The sequence below is a fragment of the Podarcis bocagei genome (assembly GCF_964188305.1).
Source record: "Podarcis bocagei genome assembly, chromosome: 9".
Classification (NCBI taxonomy): domain Eukaryota; kingdom Metazoa; phylum Chordata; class Lepidosauria; order Squamata; family Lacertidae; genus Podarcis; species Podarcis bocagei.
In genome coordinates, this window is record NC_138134.1 from 55698559 (window position 1) to 55719337 (window position 20779).

Below are 20779 nucleotides of genomic sequence, written 5' to 3' on the forward strand. Positions count from 1 at the left end.
TCTGATGGGGGGGACAGAACCTCAGTTAATTGAGTATTTTTAATGCTTTTCAATACTTTTAGAGATTTTAGGGGGGCAACTGCCCCCTGCCCCCCCCCGTCTACGCCCATGTTCACAGGGTGGTACATTGCGATACACTGATGTGAAACATTGATAAAAACTGAGCAACCTTTCTACCTGAGCTGCCTAAAGTCCCGGGACCGATTCTGAACGTAGGTACCTCTTTGCGCCCCCTTGAAACTCCTGCTCCTGACCTGTCCCCTCTGCCTTCCTCGCACACTGCAATTTAGAAGCGATCCCGATTCCGCGAGCCTGGGAAAGCAACGTAACGCCGCGGCGCCGGGGGGCTTTGCATATATTATGCAAATCCGCCCGAACCCCCCAGCCTCCTCTCTCTCTCTCTCCGGGAGCGCGCTGGTCGCCCGCCCCTCGGTCTAGGTGAATAAATTATGCTAATGAGCCTCCCGCGGTTCTGGCAGGCGCTTGGAGGCGGCGTGCGCTGTGCAGAGTCCAGAGAAGAGAGCGCGAGGCTCAGGAGTCGCTGCCGCCGCCGCCGCCGCTACTGTTCCTGACAGCCGCTACCGAAGGCGCCTACGCAGCCAGGGGGCTGCAAACACGCTCCGGGGAAAGGAAGAGAACCGCTGCCGCCGCCGCTCGCCGCTTCCTGGGGTCCCCTCGCACTTGGCTTGCCGCCGAAGTGACCCGGGCGCTGCGTAAAAGCGCACCAAGGAAGCCTGAGGAAAGCGGTGCAACAAGTCTCTGCTCCGCGCCGCTGGGTGGGGAAAACGGCTCCGGGGAGCACCTGGGAAGGTTGTCGGGCTTCGCTCGAGGGAGAATATTCCACGGAGGCGGCGTGTGGACCGTGTGGATGGCAATTTTGAGGGGCGCCCTGAGGAAGCTCGCCATGGTCTTTCTGCCTTGAAAGCCCCGCTTGACTTGGAGTTTATTTTTGTCGCGAGTGGGGGGCGCGTGTTCGCGTTTCTGGGGGCGGGCAGCTCCGGGCCAAGTGTCCCTCCTCCCCAGAGGAGGAAAGGGGATTTCGCCCTCCGCCTGTGCCAGCAGCCCAGCATGGTGGGGAAAAGCCCGGACGCCAAAGGTCAGGGTGCCAACGGGGAGGCCAGCTGCTGGGGAGGACAGCGCTGCTGCTCCGGCAGGACGGCGCCCCCCAGCTCGCTGCTGGCTGCCCTGCTGCTCTCGGCGGCATCCATCGCTTCCTGCGTGTATCTGGGGATGAAGACCAGTGACCTTCAGGCCAGGGTCTTGGCCATCGAGACGGCCCAAGGGGACGGATCTGCTGCTGCTGCTGCTGCTTCCTACCAACTGCTGCCCAGCTACTCTTTGGATCAGCTCAATGGACTGATGAAGGAGAACGTGGAGCGGCTTCTGGCTCAGGTGGGGTGGCCTTGGGAGGCTGAGGGTGGGACTCCCAGGAAGAGACAGTTAGCCAGCCACCTCAGGAATGCCTCTCTGTTTACTGATGGAGGCCAGTTGCATGCGTAGCCCAAAATCGAAGCCAAAGGCAATAGAAGAAAAGTAGGGGGTTCGTGTGGGCATGCTTTCAACAAAAAGAGAGAGAAACTGGGTAAATACAGTATTAGGAAAAGAGTGTGTGAAAATAGCCAAACATTTTTGTGTGGCTGAATGACTTTTAGCTGGTTTTATTCTGGTAATTTGCGGACAGGGCTTCCCATGGCTTAGCCCTTTGGTTGGCTTTGAATTCTACAGAAACGCACTCTTCATTATTGTTATTCACAGAGAAATAGAATCATAGAATTGCAGAGTTGGAAGGGACCCTCCAGGTCATCCAGCTCAAGCCCTAGAAATGTAGAAATCCTGCCCACAGCCATCCCTGGGTGGGCTCAAATCACCAGCCTTCTGGTTAACAGCCAGACACACTTCTTTACAGAGAAGCAATAATAATGAAGAGGGTGCCTCTGAGCATGTACAGTGCACCTTTCTGTTTTAACATTAGAAAGGAAAGAAGCCATACAAACCCCAAACAGGGTGCTGTCTAGACAGACTTGAGCTTTGAAACTAAATTAAGCCTTGGGCAGTAATTGCTTGAACAAGATGTTAAAAATCAGGATGGCCACGTTGCTCTATGAACTGTGTTGCTCTGTGGGCATGGGATAAAGGCACAGTCTTACGAGACCTGGGATAGCTTAAAAAAAAGAGAGACATCTGTATTGTTATATCAGGACTGTTCCGTGTGTATTTCAAAGTGATGCCGTTCCCACCAAATGGTAGAAGAAATCCCTTTTACTTTAGTGTTGTGGCTCTTAAAATGCTTTTACTGAGATCTTTTGGAAGATAAAAATGTTCCAGACTTGAGGCTCAACAAGAACCCATACAGACATGTGGCTGTAAAATGTGGATCCAAGTTTCAGTGGGCTGCCAGGACCTGTCCCTAGTGACCATTTGGCAGCAGCCAGAATCCAATTGGCAGCGGCTGCTCCTATAATTGTGGTAGCATTTGACCTTCATATATAAAATATTCATTACTCTCTCATCTCTAATTTACAGATATTCACTCAAATCCAAGTTTTCTGCATTATTTTGTGCTTCACAGATGTGGGAAAGGGTGGGTGACTGTGTTCACATGAGCAGGTAAAACGTGTGCAAGGGTGATTCAAGTGAAAGCCAGTGTCTCTCTGTGTGTGACCATTTAATCCATTAGCTATTGTCGGGGTGAACAAGTGATGTGAGTTGACTGAAATCCAAGTTTAGAGACCGTTGTAACTTAAGTAGGATATTAAACAGAGGTAAATCATAATGCAACACAGATCCACAGAATGTTTAACACCAGCTCTCTTAATCAGTTTCTCCTGCAAGGGACTAACATGCTGCTTACTGCTTTTTCTATCTTTACCTCTCCTCCCTACAGAAGTCCTATGAGCATATGGCAAGAATCAGAATAGCAAGAGAAGCTCCTCCAGAATGCAATTGCCCACCAGGTAAATGGCAGCAGCCTGGACAGTTCTAACTCTGTTTTTGTTTAATGCTTGTAGATGGTTTCTTTGATTAGCTGATGGTGCTAAAGAAAGGTTTGAGAAGCATATCTTCTGTCTTCTGAAGTTTGAGATTAACAGAGGGGGGGGGAAATGTTAATTAATATAGAAGAACAGCCTTAAACTTTCTAAGTAAAGATCAGTTTTACAGAAATAAGTGGAGTTTTCTTCCATGTACAGGTAATTCACAATTTACACAAATTTAATGTGTGTGCATTTTGCTTTACATGCTTGGTAATCAGGAAAAAAATAAAAAAAGAGGGAGTGAAAAGGGGGGGGGACACATCTGGGAAAAAAGACTTTGGCAATCCCACCCGCCATTGAAGCCAATGTGTTTTGACTATATGCAATCCCTGTGTAAGTTGATAGTCACCTGTAATTGCAATGTGTGTTAATATTTTGCCTCTTAAGTACTTTTAATCTGTGCTGTGTGATCTTAAGTGTGCTTGCCAAAAAAATTAATTGCATTCTATTCATTTTGACTTATCCTCTATTAAATCAAGTCTACAGCCATTGGCCTGCGGGGAAGTCCCTTTGAACTCAGTGGCAGGGGTGCCGACTTGAATTAAAAAGGGGGGGCAGGTAAGCCCTGCCCTGCATAATCACAAAATGCAGTGCACCCACCCATCATTTGAATGGCAATGCCTACAAATTCTGTGGGGGGAAGCCCCCCTAAATATTTTATTGGGTAGGGGCTGAAGAAGTTGATTTATATGCTCAATGGACCTTCTTCTGAGGAGAACTGTAGAGGATTGCACCATGAGCCTGCAATCCCAGGCACAGTTGCTTGGTAGTAAATCCCACTGGAAGCAGTGGTATGTATTAATGAACAAAATGCATCTGATAAGGTTATAAGGCTGCAATCCTGTCCACATGTTCTAAGATTTAAGTCTCATTTAATTCAGTGGAACTTAGTTAATATGGATAGGCTCAAACTGTCAATCCACTTATTTTTTAAGTATGATGCATTCAAATCAGTGGGATTCAATTCGAATAAATGTATTTAAGAGTGAAGTGTTAGATATGTGATTGAATGCATTCATGTAGCAGTACAAGCTTTACAGAGATGTTTGTGTTTAACAAGCAGCAGCACACATTCTGACATTCTGTAGTGTAGGATCGCATCTGTGAGCAGTTCTGTGCAGCTGTTTGGCTCTTCTGAAAGGAGCAAGTATGTTAAGTACATCAGACAGTTCAAAAAACAGATCCAAAAATAATTTTAGTGTTTGGTTTCAGTTTGCATTAAATAATACATAAACTTTTTGGTTACTGTTTCCTTACTGTTTCCTTCATCATTGTAAAGGGATATTTTACCAGGTGACTGCATGTCTCCTGCTGTATGTTATTATAAGGGATATGAGTTCACTACTGAAATCCATTAACTTCACTGGACATTCTTTGCAAGCAAACCTTTAAGTGGTGGATTCTATGAAAATGGGGTCAATAATGTGTGAAATGTTATTATCCTTGCGGTCTATTTTTTGAAAAGGCTAGTGGTGCTTAGGTAACTTACCTTAATGTTTTTTATAAGTTATATATGAAGTTATGCTGTTTTATGCTGGGCATCTTGAAACTGAAATGTGTTACAGGATGAGGGACTGTTGTAGGTATTTATGTAGGGTGCACACCTTAAGCAAAATGCTATTAATTTAAATATTAATGTGGGATAACTATGAGTAAGCCATTTAACTCTCGGTTTTGAAAAGTTGCTGGTTTGCCTTTATAAGGAGCAAAGTAACTTAGCCTGGTAATTAGTACATTAGATACACTTAAACATAAGACCCTCCCTTTCACATATGTACTCATGTGAAGTAGGCATCAAATGATTACTGGGGAGCAGTTCACATTCCTGGGGGAAGCATTGGGCATTCTGCCTAGTTACCACCCCCCCACTGACCATACAGTAGTGTGGCCTTCTGTGATGAATGCACAAGTACCTTCTCATGCAGAAGTTTCATGCAACTGGGACACTTGATCGCAGAAGTGTCTTCATGGTAGGAAAGTCTGTACACATGCAGGCTTTTTCACTGCAGATGGCCATGCTAATGTAAGGAGTCTGGAGTCAGGGCCAGGCAGGAAGGCTGATGCTGTGGGTGGGGCTGGAAATGTGGTTGTACTCTTCTGTAATTGAGTTATGCATGAAGAAGGCTTCAGAGGATGACTGAACCTTAGAGCTAAGGTTCATTACGCAGAGACAAATCCATGTTTGCCACTGAGTGTATTATCAAAAGATATGTGCATTTCTTAAAACTGCACTTCAGATATCTTGGGTTATATCTAAAAAGAAATATCTGAACAGGCTTGGTTTTCACTGTGATGATTAGTAGTACAGAGCTCTTTATCGTCTTCTTCAACAGTACTAACAGCTAAACTGGCATTAAACTAAAGAGCTGCTAAGGCTTTGGTAACCATTTTGGCTCTCTAGAACAAAAAGCATGGTGCAAATGAGGCGATACCATTTATTAACCCAGGAAATGTTCAAAATGTGAAACTCCTCTGGAAACAGAGTAGTCCGAAACAAACATTGGATTATATTACTCCAGCATTGTTGAGTGGTTTGTATATAATAAAAAGCATGGCTGGCTGTTGCTTTAAATAGCCATGTCTGAAGAAGTATTTTCTGCAGGGGTGCCAACTTGTATAAAATATGGGGAGGGCAGGAAAACCCCACTCCACATAATTGATCACACGACATGGCACATGCACACCATTTGAATGGCAATGCCCATCAACTTTGCAGGGGGCAATCCCCTTAATATTTTATTTGGGGAGCCGCAAGGGACCTCGGCCCCTAGGATTTGGCTCCTGTATCACCTTAAAACGTACATTAAATTTGTAAGAGCAGAGGTAATACACAACAACAACTTTCCTTCTTCTTCAGAGGAGACACACAAACATTTTGTCAGGCTTTGGCTAATATGTGTGTGTAGCAAAATTTTGAGCTTTTAGTAGGCATGGTTTACTGCTTTCTTAAGTGGTATGATCCAACATGCAGATGCATTCTATGAAGCTGAAACTCAAATATCATGCTCTCCATTATATTTGTAACTGAAAATAAACACCATAGTTGCTTCAAAAAAAATTCCTGGTCTACTTTCAAGCTTAGACACAGCCTCTTCATACAACTGCACTTATTACACATGCTGCCTTTCTTCTTTGCTGCCACTAGAGCTCCACATTATACCAACTATTACCTGAGCATCCTTTCTCTTTCTCTTTCTCTATGTCTTTAGTATTGTGTTCCATTATATTGAAATCAACTGGATTTGTAAGTACACTGGAAGACATATTCCAACATGCTGAAGAGAAGCACGTGTTGAAATGGCATGTGTCAGGGATAGAAAACTTTAAAAATTAGGTGAGATTAATAGAATGTGAATTATTTTTTAAAAGGACTCAAATTGTCATGGGATGAAAAAAGCAGACCCCACCTTTTGATCACTAGTCACTCTGAAGAAGGTATTGAAGAGTGATCATACGTATGATTACTGCATCTCAAAACTTGTAAATTAAATTTTAAGTCTCAAAACTGAAGTGATCTAAAAATGAAATATTTGAGTTTCCAGTCAGGATAAGAATTTAGCAAATATTTAAATAAAACTACAACAAACAGTTAAAGATAATTTTATACAGCCACTGTCCACTCCTCTTGCCTATTCCCTGCACAAACCCTCTTGCAAATCCATCAATCAAAGTATTTCATGTGTTCTGAGTTTGCTTGGAAGTTAGGCTTCCATATGGTTACAGACCTGCCTGTTGCATGATCAACTACTTGTACTAGATGCTTGTATTAGCGTATCACAAGCCATGCCAGTATGTGCATCAAGTTAATTCTGACACTGTGTTAGGTCAGGGAGCTTTCAAAGGTAAAAAGAAGTTGGTCAGTGTGTCATAGCTGCTCACCAACCTCAAGCTGAAATTTTTGTTCAGTTATGAAGATCATTAAATGGCTATAAACATGTTGTTAGCCCCAGAAGTTTTATGTATATGAGTCTAAATTTCTGATTGTAGAACAAGCAAGTAGATAACAGCAACAGCAACAATTTTTGTGGGAAAGGCTGTTGACACCAGTTTGTGCAACGCAACAAAAATGGGACATGTTCAGCCAGAGTAAAAGTTTGAACCATAATGCTTTGAAGTGATCTTATGTATCAATTCTCAAATATGCCTTACTCTATCAGCTGTTTTTTATTATCGCAAAGTGGTCAGTTTTAAGATTTATTCAAAGCTCCATAACTTTCTGTTAGCATCACGTGGAAACAGAGCAAGTAGGTCTTGAAATTGTTTATTTAGATTACTGTGAACACAATTTTCTATTTTTGTGGCCATTGAAATGCTCAGGTAAATAAAGATGGAACTCTGGGGACTAGTGTTGTTTGATGCCATTGTGGTTTAATTTACTGAATTTATTTATTATCAATTCACACAACTGAACGGAGTCCCAAAGCAATTTACAGGAAACATAAAATACAAAATTGCATAATAAAACATTCATGAAAACAATACAAATATACTAAAAGTGTTCATAAAACACACACACCACCTAGTATGATATATAATTCTGATTCATATGTGTAGACTGTGTTCTCGAATTGATTCTTTTCTTTAAAACTCCATGGGGTTTTATACTTTATGATTACATTACTGCGAGTCAGGATCAGCACTGGATTATTTGAATGGATTCTACAATAGTTGTTGTCGTTGTTGATGATGATGATGCAAGTACTGCAAAATGCTCCTAGCTTCAATGTGACTTGTGACATTCTGCTGGTCCTTTATGAACCCTGTAAAAAATAGTTTGTTCCATTTTCTCCTTGGCAAACTGCAATCTCCTGGCCATTTAGGAAGTGATCTGATCTCAAACATTGAAGTGCAGTAAGCGTGATTCTGATTAGTGTGAGCTAATCACTCCCTTGTGGTTCTCCATGGTAGGATTCTGCATGGCCAGAGATAGGTTTCTTAAAGTCTTGGTCACTGAGAGAAGCCAGATTCATGACCTTCCCTGGCTGGCCTGCCAACATGCATGGGATTCCTTTTAACCAAATGGAGTCTTTACTTCCCATCCCTTGTCTAGGGAAAATAGGGTTTTCATTTCTTCTTACAAAGACACTTCTCCAGACTCTGAAATCTGGGTGTCCACCAATGATGTATGTTTTATTTATTGGCTGCTTCCTTTTCTGCAGTGACATGCAATGAAGAGTCTGTTTCAATCAAATACAGTCGTACCTCGTTTTGCGGCCGGGATTCGTTCCGGAGCCTCGGCTGCTAGCCGAAAAGGATGCAGGGCAAAGTGGAGCGGTTTGTGCTTCTGCGCATGCATGAAGTGCGATTTAGAGCTTCTGCGCATGCGCGAGTGGCAAACCGAGAAGTAACACGTCCTGGTACTTCCGGGTTTGCCACGGACGTTCGCCAGAATGGACGCTAGACAAGGCGGACGTTCGCGGAGGTATTACTGTGATAGTTGGGTCCTGTCCCCCCCTTTTGTAAGAAGCCATAAGCCTCATGCTGAAAGAAAGTCAATTGAAAATGTCTCTGAGGCTACAATCCAATGCACGCTTATTAGAGAGTAATCACCATGAACACAGTTCCTAGTAAACATCCATAGAGTTGAATAGTAAAAGGTATATATAAATAATAGCAGCCATTCATCATCATTATTTTTGCACCATATAGTATGTAATAGATACTAACCTTTTGCCAAATGGAGTTTTATACCTTCGTGTATAAACAAAAATGCTATCCCATTCAGAAATGGGCTGCAAACTGGAGTGAGTAGCCTTCAAGATGTTTCATTTCGATTCTTTTCCTCTTGTAGGCAAGGCTTTTCTCAAATATGGAGTTATTGTTCCAACTGCCACAATATAATCTGTGTTTCAGTCAAAGTTTCAGTTAATGCTGGCAATTAAAACTGCTTCAACTTTTTTTAGATTGAAATCCCTTGCCCACTTACCTGGCTGTAAGCCTTATTGAACACAATGGGACTTGCCCACTTACCTGGCTGTAAGCCTTATTGAACACAATGGGACTTAACTCTGAATAAACATGCATAGTATTGTACTACAAACATGAGCTGTCTGCATGAGGGCTCCATGATGGGTAGAATTCGACAGATGAAAATTGATTTTTGCCTACAATGCAGTTGTTAAAGGCACAGACCTTCTAGTTTTGATAAGGAGTCATCCCTGAGCCTGCTCATAGCCATGAAGGTTTTAAGAGATGGTAGTTGAATGTAGGGTGTAAATGCAATCCAATTTCAACATTCAAACCATCTGTTTTGATGTGAAAGGGACCAAATTAGCTTAAGGCTAATATTTCATGCTGATTCAATACAGTAATCAAGCCTACATTAAATGAAAAATGAATAATTTTATCAGAGAGAAATGAATGAATTTTAGAAATGTTTATTAACATAATAGATATATTTTCCTTCATTACATGGTAATCCAATGAGGGTTTCCAATAAAAGTTTAGAATCGTAATATGTTTTACTGTGCTCATAAGATAAATCCAATAAAAAACATTCAAAATAAACTGAATACCTTGACATGCAATTAACAATTTGACAATGACACTATTTTGCAAGGTTCTGAAATGATATAAAAAGGGGGGGGGTGTAAAATTTTTTTGCTGGGATAGCCAAGAGAGGGGAAAAAGAAACAGCACAGTCCTAAGCATGTTTACTCAGAAGTAAGGGCTATTGAGTTCAGTGGGGTTTACTCACAAGCTTGCTTAGGATTGCAACTTTAGTCAGATAAATTCAATTTTAAGAATTCAGTTTTATCCAATAAGGACCAAGTGAAACAGGCAGAAAGATTAGTAACTGAATGTAACGTAAACTCTGGAAGAAGCGTGGAAAAAGACATATCCATAAATCACCAGTGCAATAAATTTATTTTGCAGAAGTGAGGAACTTGGAATCTACTATTATATATAGAAATGACACTGTCGTAATTGATACCTTTATGTCTGTTTTGGTTGTGCTGAGCTCAACAGCAGAACACCTATTGATTTCAGTGGAAACAATTGCACAGGAGGTTCACCTAGCATATGAACAAAACTTTGAACCTTCTCTCTGTGCTGATGGTATTTGGCAGAAAATAAACAACCGTCAGTGATGAACGTTCGTCTTTTTGAGGTTACAGCCAGTTTGAAAGGAAGATCAAAAATGTGGGAACACTGACATGGAATGAATCGGTTTTCAGTAAATACTGAAGATTCAGTATATGATCACTTAGCTTAGCAGCTCTACAAAAAGCTTTTATATAGCAGGATGAGTAACTTTTTGTACAGTTCATTTGTTCTGTAACTTAAAAAAATGTTCATTTTAGACTTTGAACTGAAGGGTGATATACCAGTTTGTTTGGCATGTTATTGTTCAGATAGCTTTCCTTTTCCCATACCAAGTGAGTTGAACAACACCAGCATTTTCAGAACCTAACTTGCTCTTTCTAGACTTTATTATTATTATTATTAAAGAAGCAGCAACACCTGTGGTTTGAAATAATTTCCAGTCTGTGGGTGCTGTCATCATTCTGAATTGCCTCTTTCTTCCTTCTTTCACCATCTGCATCTATTTTGTGCTGCTCCTCCAAGAGTCCCATAGTTTTCTAACTGAAGTGTTCTCATGCTTACTGTGCAAATTTGCCATGGTGAGGCCATCAAGTCTGCTTCAGTGCTGTTGTGTGAAAATGTGTAAAACCAAGTAAATGTTACAGGCAAGGCAGCCTTGAAATGTTAGCCTGGTATGATCTGTATCCATAGTTTTGATTTAGATGGTGTTATGAAGATGCTCCATTAATTAATTTAGCTTGTTGTGGCTCGAATCAGTAAAACATTTCATTATTTGTCATGATTAATGCCTTCAATGTAAGTGGTGCCTTATAGGGTTTTATAACCTCGGTAATGGGCTGGATGAGAGCCATCAAACTGAAGCTCAAACCAGATAAGACTTAGGCACCTAGACTGGATGGATAGGAGGTTGTCTACTCTTGATGGGGTTACACTCCCTCTGAAAGCGAGTACATAGCTTGGGGGATATTCCTGGATTCTTTGCAGTTGTTTGAGGCTCAGGTGGTTTTCCAGTGTTTTCCATCAGCTTTGGCTAGTGGCCCAACTGTGCCCCTATCTGGACAGGAACAGCCTAACTCCTGTTGCCCATGCTCTGGTAGCCTCTAGGTTAGATTACTGCCTTATACATAGGGCTGCCTCTGAAGATAGTCTGGAAACTGGAAGCTAGTGCAGAATTCACAGCCAGGTTACTCACTGGGGCAAATAGTTTGAGCATATTAAACCAATCCTGGCCCAACTGCACTGGCTGCTAATTAATTTCCAGGGCCAATTCAAAGTGCTGGTTTTGACTTATAAATCCTTAAATAGCTCAGGACAGCAATACCTCAAGGACTGTGAATAACTGTGGACGTGAAATGACTAAGGTGTGAAGAAGGAAGACCTGAGATAATAACAAAGTGCTAATCAAGCAGGGAATGGAGCAGAACATGAAACGTCTGTTTAGATGAGGAGATGGAGAAGAACATAAGTAGACATGTCAAGATTTGGCAACTGGTGTGCATCAGGTTGATGGAGTAATGTTGCTTGGCCAGAAAAATAGTTGGGAAGGAAAAGCAGAGGAATTTTCAGCGAACGAAGTCAGCAGGGCCTTTTTATTTCCTTCAAAGGCATTATTTCCTAAGTACTGCAAAGGCTACTTTAATTTTGTTATGAGATTAGGGGCTCACTTAAGGTGCAGTGCTTAACTGGGATATACACAGGGACATAATGTTGATGATGCAATACTATAGCAACACATTTCTAATTTTCAGTGTTCCATAAAGATTGCTTCCTGAGGCATTACAATTAGGGAAGCTCATACAAGAGAGAATAAATCAATTTCAGGGATTAAAACAGGGCTGAAATTGATATCAGCAGGGTGTTACTGCTTTATTATGACCAAAGAGACTGTGCAAAAGAAGAGATGAATTAGGAGTTGCAGGAACCTGGAAGGAAAGCTCAGTTTCACAAAACAAATGAGGCAATGCACTGTCTGCCTTGCTTGTTGACAGGGCTGTTCCAGTGCTGTTTCTCCTCCCATTCTTAGATGTTAAGTTGTCATGCTGTCCCTTAATTTTATGGGGTTTCCCCCTGTCAGTGCTTTTATGCTCCCTACATAAAGATGTTTGCTGAAGTGCAGTAGCATACAGGCTTTTCCTTAACCTGTTTAAGGTTACTCAGCCTATCCCCCTACAGTAGAAATAAATTAGTTTTATTGGCTAAGATAAAACCTTTTAATTCTGTTCGCCATGGGGGACCAATAAAGTTGAAAGGGATGATACAGATGACTAAAGATGACCTGATTGAAAGCTTTAGGTTTAGTTGAGGCGTGACACTTGCTGTCTACTGGGAATTATACCCAAAGCAGTTTTGGCTTAGAATTAATACAGTACTTCCTCTGGTTGAAATCTGGTTAATATTTGGTTGAAATCTTTTGTATGTGGCAGGCAGATTTTGAAAGGCAGTTATAGCAGAATCCTATACTACTCAAAATTAAGTTCCATTGGGTGGTAGTCAACTAAGTTTTACTCAGAGTAGACCCATTGGAATTAATGAACCTAACGTAGTCATGTTAATTAATTTAAATGAGTTTTCTCTGAGTTAAACTTTTTTCTGGAGGTCCTTCGTCTGTCTTGGTTAAGAGGAAACCTATTTTAAAGTGCTTCTGCCCATCATTGCTAGTGCATTCATGTAACACAAATAACTCTGGTATGCAAATTGCCCTTATCTCAAGAACAGCCCTATATGGTGGAGACAGACACAATATAGTACTTAGTCTGCCTGCTACTGATCAGGCTCAGGAGTTGAAGTGGATCTGTTATTCTGTTTAGCCTAATCAAGTACTATTAATAGCTCTTGGATTGGGAGTAATGGGTCCATGATTGTTCAGGCTCCTTGGGAAAATTCATTCTGGCATTAAAGAGCATTTGTTTCCAGCTGAAGGCAGATTTCCCCTCCCCAATAATTTCCTTTCTTTCGGGTGCCTGAGCATCCCTCCTCTGACTGCATTCAGTGTTCTTTACACTGGGGTGCATGTAGGTCATTACAAAGAGGGTTACTCACATCTTTTTCTTGCATTGTGGCCAGACACACTAACCTTTTTGTTAGGCCACGATTGGTCACTTTGGCCTAAACCTTACGAAACCTCTCTGAGCAGAAAGAGCCTTGAGAGGAACTTTGTGTGTGACACACAGACACCAGTTCAAAGTCTGGCAGGGATACTATGGCTTTCTGTAAGAAGGGGCTTGAGTGAGGAGGGGGAGGCTTTTCAGAGTGAATAGACAGATGGTTTTTGCCACTTGAAATCATACAGGAGGTACAATGGCTATACCACTTGCATCTTTGCCATGTGGGTTTGCAAGGCTTCTACATGATGGGAATATACAGTTTGGATAGCCATAACAGTGAGACATTTGCTTGTTACTGCTGGTCTTTTCTTCTTCTTTGTGGTGAGGATAGGACTTCCCTTTTTATGTGACGAAAGAAGCTTTACTCAAAGAATAATTTCATAAAGGGTGTTATTGTATGTGCATATATATATATATTTAGTGTGTGTGCCATTCTATATGCACACACATACACACACATATTGCTTACCTTCTGTGGATTAAACTAATTTTGTATTTGAAATACAATCCAAAGTTTACAGTAAGAACAAATAATTCTGAATCCCCTTGGTATTGTGTAGTGTTATAATTAATTGTTTGAATTATGCTAATGGATAATGGTCAGAATAAATTAAAGTTTTAGAGGGAATTTTAATTATGTGCATATTATGTCAACAACGATGGTGTAGAGGAACAAATTACATGTAATGTAAAAAATAAGAAGTGATTGCACATTGCACTGAAGCCAGTTGCTCTCTGCTTTTGCAATTGTAATATTTGAAAACATTTCATTTTTTGGTTCAGTCTGCTTACTTTTCATATATTTGCGCAATATATGTTGCCATGTTTTAAAGGATTAAGAGTGCAATGTTATATGTGCCTCCTCAAAAGTAAGTCCCACGGAGTTCCTTGAGGTTCGCTCCCAGGTAACTGGGCATAAGATGGCAATCATAAACTACATTGTGCTACATGGGTAGGGCGTGGGGGAAATTACATTTTACTCTAATTCTAGGTTATCATATTATGGAGAATTCTACCCCACACTTCATATAAATTCTGAGGGTGGTTTGCAAACAATCAGAAATAAAAATGCACAAACATTGTGTGATATCGAAATATGTCATAAACCCATTGAAATCAAAGGACTTCCAGTGAGTTTAATTTGAGTGCGCCTTATTTGGATATCACCCTATATATCAAAAGCAGCCAATCTAAAGAAAACAGCATAAAATCAGCAGCCCAGATAGTGAGGCATCAGGCATAAGCCTGCATTTTATTAATGTTTGATCAGGACTTGTATATTAAAGAGGGCTTAGATTTTCAAAAGTAGATTTTCAAATGTTTCATGCCAGGCAGAGAAAACCTTGGCCATTCTCCTAAGACAAGGGGCCCCCCCCTTTGATTGATAGCAGAAAGCAATTCTCAAAGTCGTAAAAGCTGAAAATACAGACTGAGTAATGACACTGACCCTACATGTTACAGAAGATAACAAAGGTAGAGATAAATATAATTAGGAATGGGCAAATAGTAAAATGATACCATGGGCCTCTCTTAAACCTTGAGCTGTATTTTCTAAGGCCAGAGGCAAATGGGGAAAAGCATCTAGCTGACAGAGAAAGAGAGGCTTTTTTTGGGGAAGTCTTTTTAAAACTGTTTCTTTCTTAAACTGAGAGAGTTTGGGAAGAGCTAATGGAAACAAAGCAACTGGCTGGAGAAGGGGGGGGGATGTAAACTGAAGAGGTTTCTTCTGAAACTGTTTTAAACTGAGTTCTTTAAACTGAGTTCTTTTTTTTCTTTCTCTCTCTACTTTAAAAAGGCCTTATTCCTTTTAGGAGGCTACCTGTGTTGTGTATTAAGTATATTGGCTTAAATGTAATTATGCAAAGGATTTAAGAAATGCTAGATTTCATATAGTTGTAAAGAGTTGTATTTATCCTGGAATTAAGTCAGCCAGCAGTTTAGCCCCCCTGCCAGACAGGAAGACGCCATCAAATGCTGTCCAGATATATTAGCTGTCAGACATTTGTTTAGAAACCTTCAAATGAAGGATAGCTTTCAATGTTGATGTGAAACTCAAGATCCTTGACATATGTTTAAGATAAAAATTTAAGATTAACCATTTGTTTTAGAAGGCAATAGGGCAGGGAGGGCAAGAGGTGAGCTGGTAATTAAGATTCCTTGTTGAGACACATGTAAGATATATTACTACTTATTTGTCATTTATAGATGTAACAATATATAGCTCTTTGTCCTCCATATAAGGACAGGAGGATGTGGGTGTATCTTTTAGGATTGGATATAGCAATCAGCCAATAGGAAATCCAACCAGGCTGATTGGACAGAGGCAGCCACAGGAGGAGCAAAGGGGGCTGGATTAAGGGAATATAAGGGCTGGCCATAATGGCAGGAGCCAGGCCAGAGCTTGGTAACCATATACCACTGTGCCTCTCATTTATTTGTCTGACAAATAAATAATTATTTTAATTTCTCTATTGCTGCGTTGAATATTTCATTCCAGCTAAGCGTTAACCACAAGCAGGGTGCTACATTTTATGGTGCTCCTGTGACTCGGATAAGTGGTCTGCTGGAACGCAGCCCCTTCGCCCTATTGGGCAGGGTACAAGAGAGAGGATCTCTAAACTGCTTACCCAAGCGCGCACTGGTAAATTTTTCCAGGGGGAACGCAGAAGTCTCGTCTGTCTGATACCCTGCTCACTGGCGGCGACGGACCGGGGGGGAAACGGAACCAACCAGGGGTAAGTGCACAAAGGGATTTTTGGCCCTCCAATTAATTGGGAGGAAGAGAAGTCTTGATCAAACTTCTGCGTCTCAGTAAGTGGGAACTGAGTACGCTAGGTGGTTGGATACATCAGATGGTGATCTGGTGGGGGAAAAGGGAAGAATGGGAGGTAGTGTGTGGTGAAGTATCTAACGCATTGTATGTGTGAGAAAGTACAGAGCAATCTGTAGCTGACCTGAGTGTGGAGTGGGTAGTACTTCGGTTCCCAGTGAGGCGACTCCATCTGGGCAAGGAAACCCACGAAGCGTGTGTGTGAGTGACTGAGTGGATACTTCACAGGGCCATACAATGGGAGTTGGGGGTTCAAAAGGGGAAAATACACCTCTTGAATGTATGTTAAATAATTTTAAGAAAGCCTTCTCAGGGGCGTATGGAGTCAAAATGACGCCAGAGCGCCTGAGAACGTTATGTGAATTAGAGTGGCCGAAGCAAAATACTGAATGGCCATCTCAAGGAACCTTTGATATAAATTTAGTAAGCAAACTTTGGTCTAACATCGCCAAAGAAATTGGAGGGTGCCCAGAACAATTTTCATATATAGATTCCTGGCTGAGCACATTAAATAAAAATCCTCCATGGATAAGGGAATGCAAAGTCCAACGATGCAAATTATTGGCTGTAAAAGCCGAAGCTAGGAAAGGAATCTTGCCAAATAAACTCAAACCCATTTTTGAGGGACCAGAGGAAGAGCTGCTTCCACCTCCACCTTATGCTCCACATCGAAGGGAGCCTAATCCAAACACTCCACCAGTTGTAACCCCAAGGCAAGAAAGTGGAATGAATAATGGGGCTGGAGTCACAGAACTTGATTCCTTGATAGATTATGATAAATATCTTCAGGAGGCATTGGAGGCCTATAATAAAGCCCAAGCAGAAGTGGTTATTCCATCTGTGAGTCCCAGTAGAACTCCATCTACAGTCTCTTTTAGTGAAACAACTGATTGCCTACCCCAAACCCCTGTACATCCAAGTCCTAGAGAATTATTACAGAAGTTACAGGGAGACCTTAATCGGTCAGCAAGCAATACAGCCAGGCGTATAAAGCTGCTAAAAGAACGCCTTGGGACAAATACCATCCCCTATGATTTGAGGCCCCTAGAGCAAGGCGAAGAGAAAGATCACGTAGTAGCCCCTCTCAGAAGAGTATTTGATGCACTTGAGGAGCCTGTGCTGGTTAACGGGCAACTCGGACCACGGCCACCTCGAACTTCGACCCTGCAATATATTCCATTCACGACTACAGATCTGATGAATTGGAAAACACACACCCCATCTTTTGCAGAAAAACCTCAGGCTATGATGGACTTGGTGACTTCAATAATAAATACTCATAGTCCTACTTGGATAGATTGCCGCCAGCTCCTGAATACTCTGTTCACCACTGAGGAAAGGAGAGACATAATTGAAAAGGCACAGATATATTTGCGTGAGCAGGCCAGAGTGGGAAATATTTATAATATTGACCGTCATCTCCAAGACAACTTTCCCTTGGAAGATCCTAATTGGGATCCAAACAATGTAATTCACCTGGCCAGACTTACCACCTACCGCCAGACGCTTGTGCAAGGTATCCGCAGGGCATGCCAGAAGCCCACTAATATGTCTAAAGTCTCAGAAGTAGAACAGAAACCAAATGAGAGTCCAGGAGACTTTTTAGAGAGGCTGCAAGAAGCCTATCGTATATGGACTCCTTTTGACCCTGAAGCCCCTGAAAACAGCAGAATGATTACTGCTACATTTGTGGCCCAGTGCGCTTCTGACATTCGTAAGAAAATTCAGAAATCCGAAGGATGGGAAGGGATGCTGATGAGCCAAATTATGGCCATTGCACGCCGAGTTTATCGGAATAGGGATGAGGCTGAGAAACAAGAGAAGAAGAAGTGGCAGAAGGAAAAGATGGTAATGCTAGCCACAGCAGTGAAGCAAGACTACCGCCCCTTAAATGGAGGAAGAGGGCGGGGAAGGAATCCACCACTGGGAAGGAATCAATGTGCAAATTGCAAGAAGGAGGGTCATTGGAAGCGGGAGTGTCCTGAACCCCTGAGGTTGGAAGAAGTACGCCCAGGCCCAGGCCCAGGCTCCGGCCCAAGAAACCAGGGACGGGGACGGGGAATGATCCGAGATGGAAGATATCAGAGACCTGGACAAGGACGGAGTAGGGACAATGTCATTGGACTGGCAGAGGAGGATTTTACCCAAGACTAGGAAAGACCGGACTCCATAAAGTTAGGCTTCCAGGAGCCCACGGTCACGATCCAATTAGGAAGCCATTTAATAGACTTTATGATTGATACTGGGGCTGAATACTCAGTACTCCCAGAACTATTGCAGAAAAAGGCATCCAAAAGTGTAGTCATTAAAAGTGCCACTGGTCAGTCAGCTAAGAGGTCTTTCCTCCAACCTTTGGAATGCCAGATTGGGGGACATCGTTTAACCCATCAGTTTTTGTATATACCTGAGTGTCCAATACCTCTCTTAGGTAGAGATATGCTGTCCAAATTGCAGGCCCAAATCACCTTCACTCCTCGAGGTCCAGAAATGAAACTGCCATCAAAGGCAGCAGGAATAATTTCCCTCTCAGTACCTAAGGAACAATCATGGCGCCTAATGTCAGCCCTGCAAGTCCAACCCACATTGGATACAGAGTTAAACAAGCTCCTCCGAACTCTACAGGTGCCACCAGGAGTATGGGCCGAAAATAGCCCACCAGGAATGGCCAAGAATATAGCTCCAATTGTAGTAACCTTAAAACCTATGGCTACCCCTGTATCTGTAAAGCAATATCCTTTACCCCGGCGAGCAGCAGAGGGCATCCAGAAACATTTGGACTGCCTATTAAAATATGGTCTGCTTAAGCCCTGCCAATCAGAATGGAACACACCCCTTTTGCCTGTTCGAAAACCTGGGACAGATGAATACAGGCCAGTGCAGGACTTGAGGCTCGTAAACCAGGCTATCGAGACCTTGCACCCAAATGTACCAAACCCATACACCCTGCTGAGTTTGATCCCACCAGAAGCAACATTTTTTACTGTATTGGACTTGAAAGATGCATTCTTCTGTTGCCGGCTGGCACCACAGAGCCAACCTAATTTGCCTTCCAGTGGGAAGACCCTTTAACAGGAACAAAAGGCCAGCTAACCTGGACGAGATTGCCCCAGGGATTCAAAAATTCCCCAACTTTATTTGGCACTGCCTTGGCGAAGGATCTAACAAGTTACCCCTCAATACCTGGAGAAAAGGTGGTTCTGCAATATGTAGATGACCTTATACTAGCAGCAAAGGATTTTGATACCTGTAAAGAAGGTACAGAGGAACTGCTCCACTTGCTCTGGGAAGCTGGCTACCGAGTTTCCCAGAAAAAGGCACAGTTATGTTTAGAAAAGGTCAAATATTTGGGCTTTGACATCTCACACCAACAACGAGCATTGAGGCCAGAGAGGAAAGAAGCTATTTGCCTTATCAAGGAACCTACCACAAGGAAACAACTCAGAGGATTCCTGGGAACAGCAGGGTTTTGTAGACTATGGATACCTGATTTCAGCAGTCTGGCCAAACCCTTACATGAAAGCACTCGAGGTGCAGAAAAGGACCCATTCGTATGGGGACCTGAGCAGCAACAAGCCTTTTTAGTTATCAAACAACGACTTATGGAGGCCCCAGCCCTTGGACTGCCTAATTCGGAAAAACCCTTTCAGCTGTATGTACATGAACAGAATGGGATTGCAGCGGCAGTCCTGACCCAGAGATTAGGAAGTTGGAACCGTCCAGTAGCTTATTTGTCAAAACAATTGGACTCAGTAGCAAAAGGATGGCCTCCATGCCTAAGGGCAGTAGCGGCCACTGCCAGCCTTGTCAAAGAAGCTGATAAATTTACCTTCGGCCAGACGATGTATGTGAATGTACCTCATGCTGTTCTGACACTCATGGAATATAAGGGTAGTTATTGGCTAACAAACCCAAGGATGGCTAGGTACCAAGGCCTATTGTGTGAAAATCCCAGGATTCATCTACGAGTAGTGAATATGCTCAATCCAGCGACTTTGCTGCCCCTACCAGAGGTAGATGATGAAGAATCACATGATTGTCTCCAAATAATGGATGAAGTTTATTCCAGTAGACCCGATCTGAAAGATGAACCATTGAAAAATCCAGATGTTGTATATTATACTGATGGTAGCAGTTACCTGCATGAAGGTGCCAGACGAGCAGGATATGCTGTAGTCACCAATGAGGAAGTTGTGGAAGCTGAAGCTTTGCCTGCTGGCACCTCGGCACAAAAAGCTGAACTTATAGGTTTAACTAGAGCTCTGCAATTGGCAGCCGGATGTAAGGCAAACATCTATACTGATTCTAAATATGCCTTCTTAACCCTGCATGCACATGGTGCTCTATGGAAAGAAAGAGGTCTAATAGGAGCCCACGGGAAAGCCTTGAAATATGGACCTGAAGTAGAAATCCTGTTAGAAGCAGTATGGGCTCCAGAACAGATTGCTGTAATGCACTGCAAAGGTCATGGACGAGGAAGGGATCCAATAACCAGAGGAAATCATGCTGCTGACAAAGCAGCCCGAGAGGCAGCCCAAAAGCCTGTGGGAGGATTTATAGCAGCCCTCATACCAGAGGTAGTTCCAGAAGAAGTTAAACCTCACTATACCCCAGAAGAGAGGAAGTGGGCTGAACAGGAAGGAGCAGTTGTGAAGGACGGTTGGATGATCCTGCCAGACAATAGGATTTATGTACCTCATCATCTAGCAGGCACAATTGTAAGAAATTATCATGAATCTACTCACCTTGGCGGTACTGCAACCAGAGAG

The 20779-nt window shown here is 42.4% G+C and overlaps 1 protein-coding gene across 1 annotated transcript in view; it reads left to right on the forward strand.

Moving 5' to 3' along the window:
- Positions 1-936: 936 nt before the first annotated feature.
- Positions 937-20779, forward strand: part of COL25A1 (collagen type XXV alpha 1 chain) — a 320962-nt gene continuing 301119 nt past the window's right edge. Inside the window, exons 1-2 of the mRNA XM_081208237.1 lie at positions 937-1392; positions 2885-2954. Coding sequence (XP_081064363.1) covers positions 1069-1392; positions 2885-2954 — 394 coding nt within the window. The 5' untranslated portion in view covers positions 937-1068. The remainder of the gene's footprint in view (positions 1393-2884; positions 2955-20779) is intronic.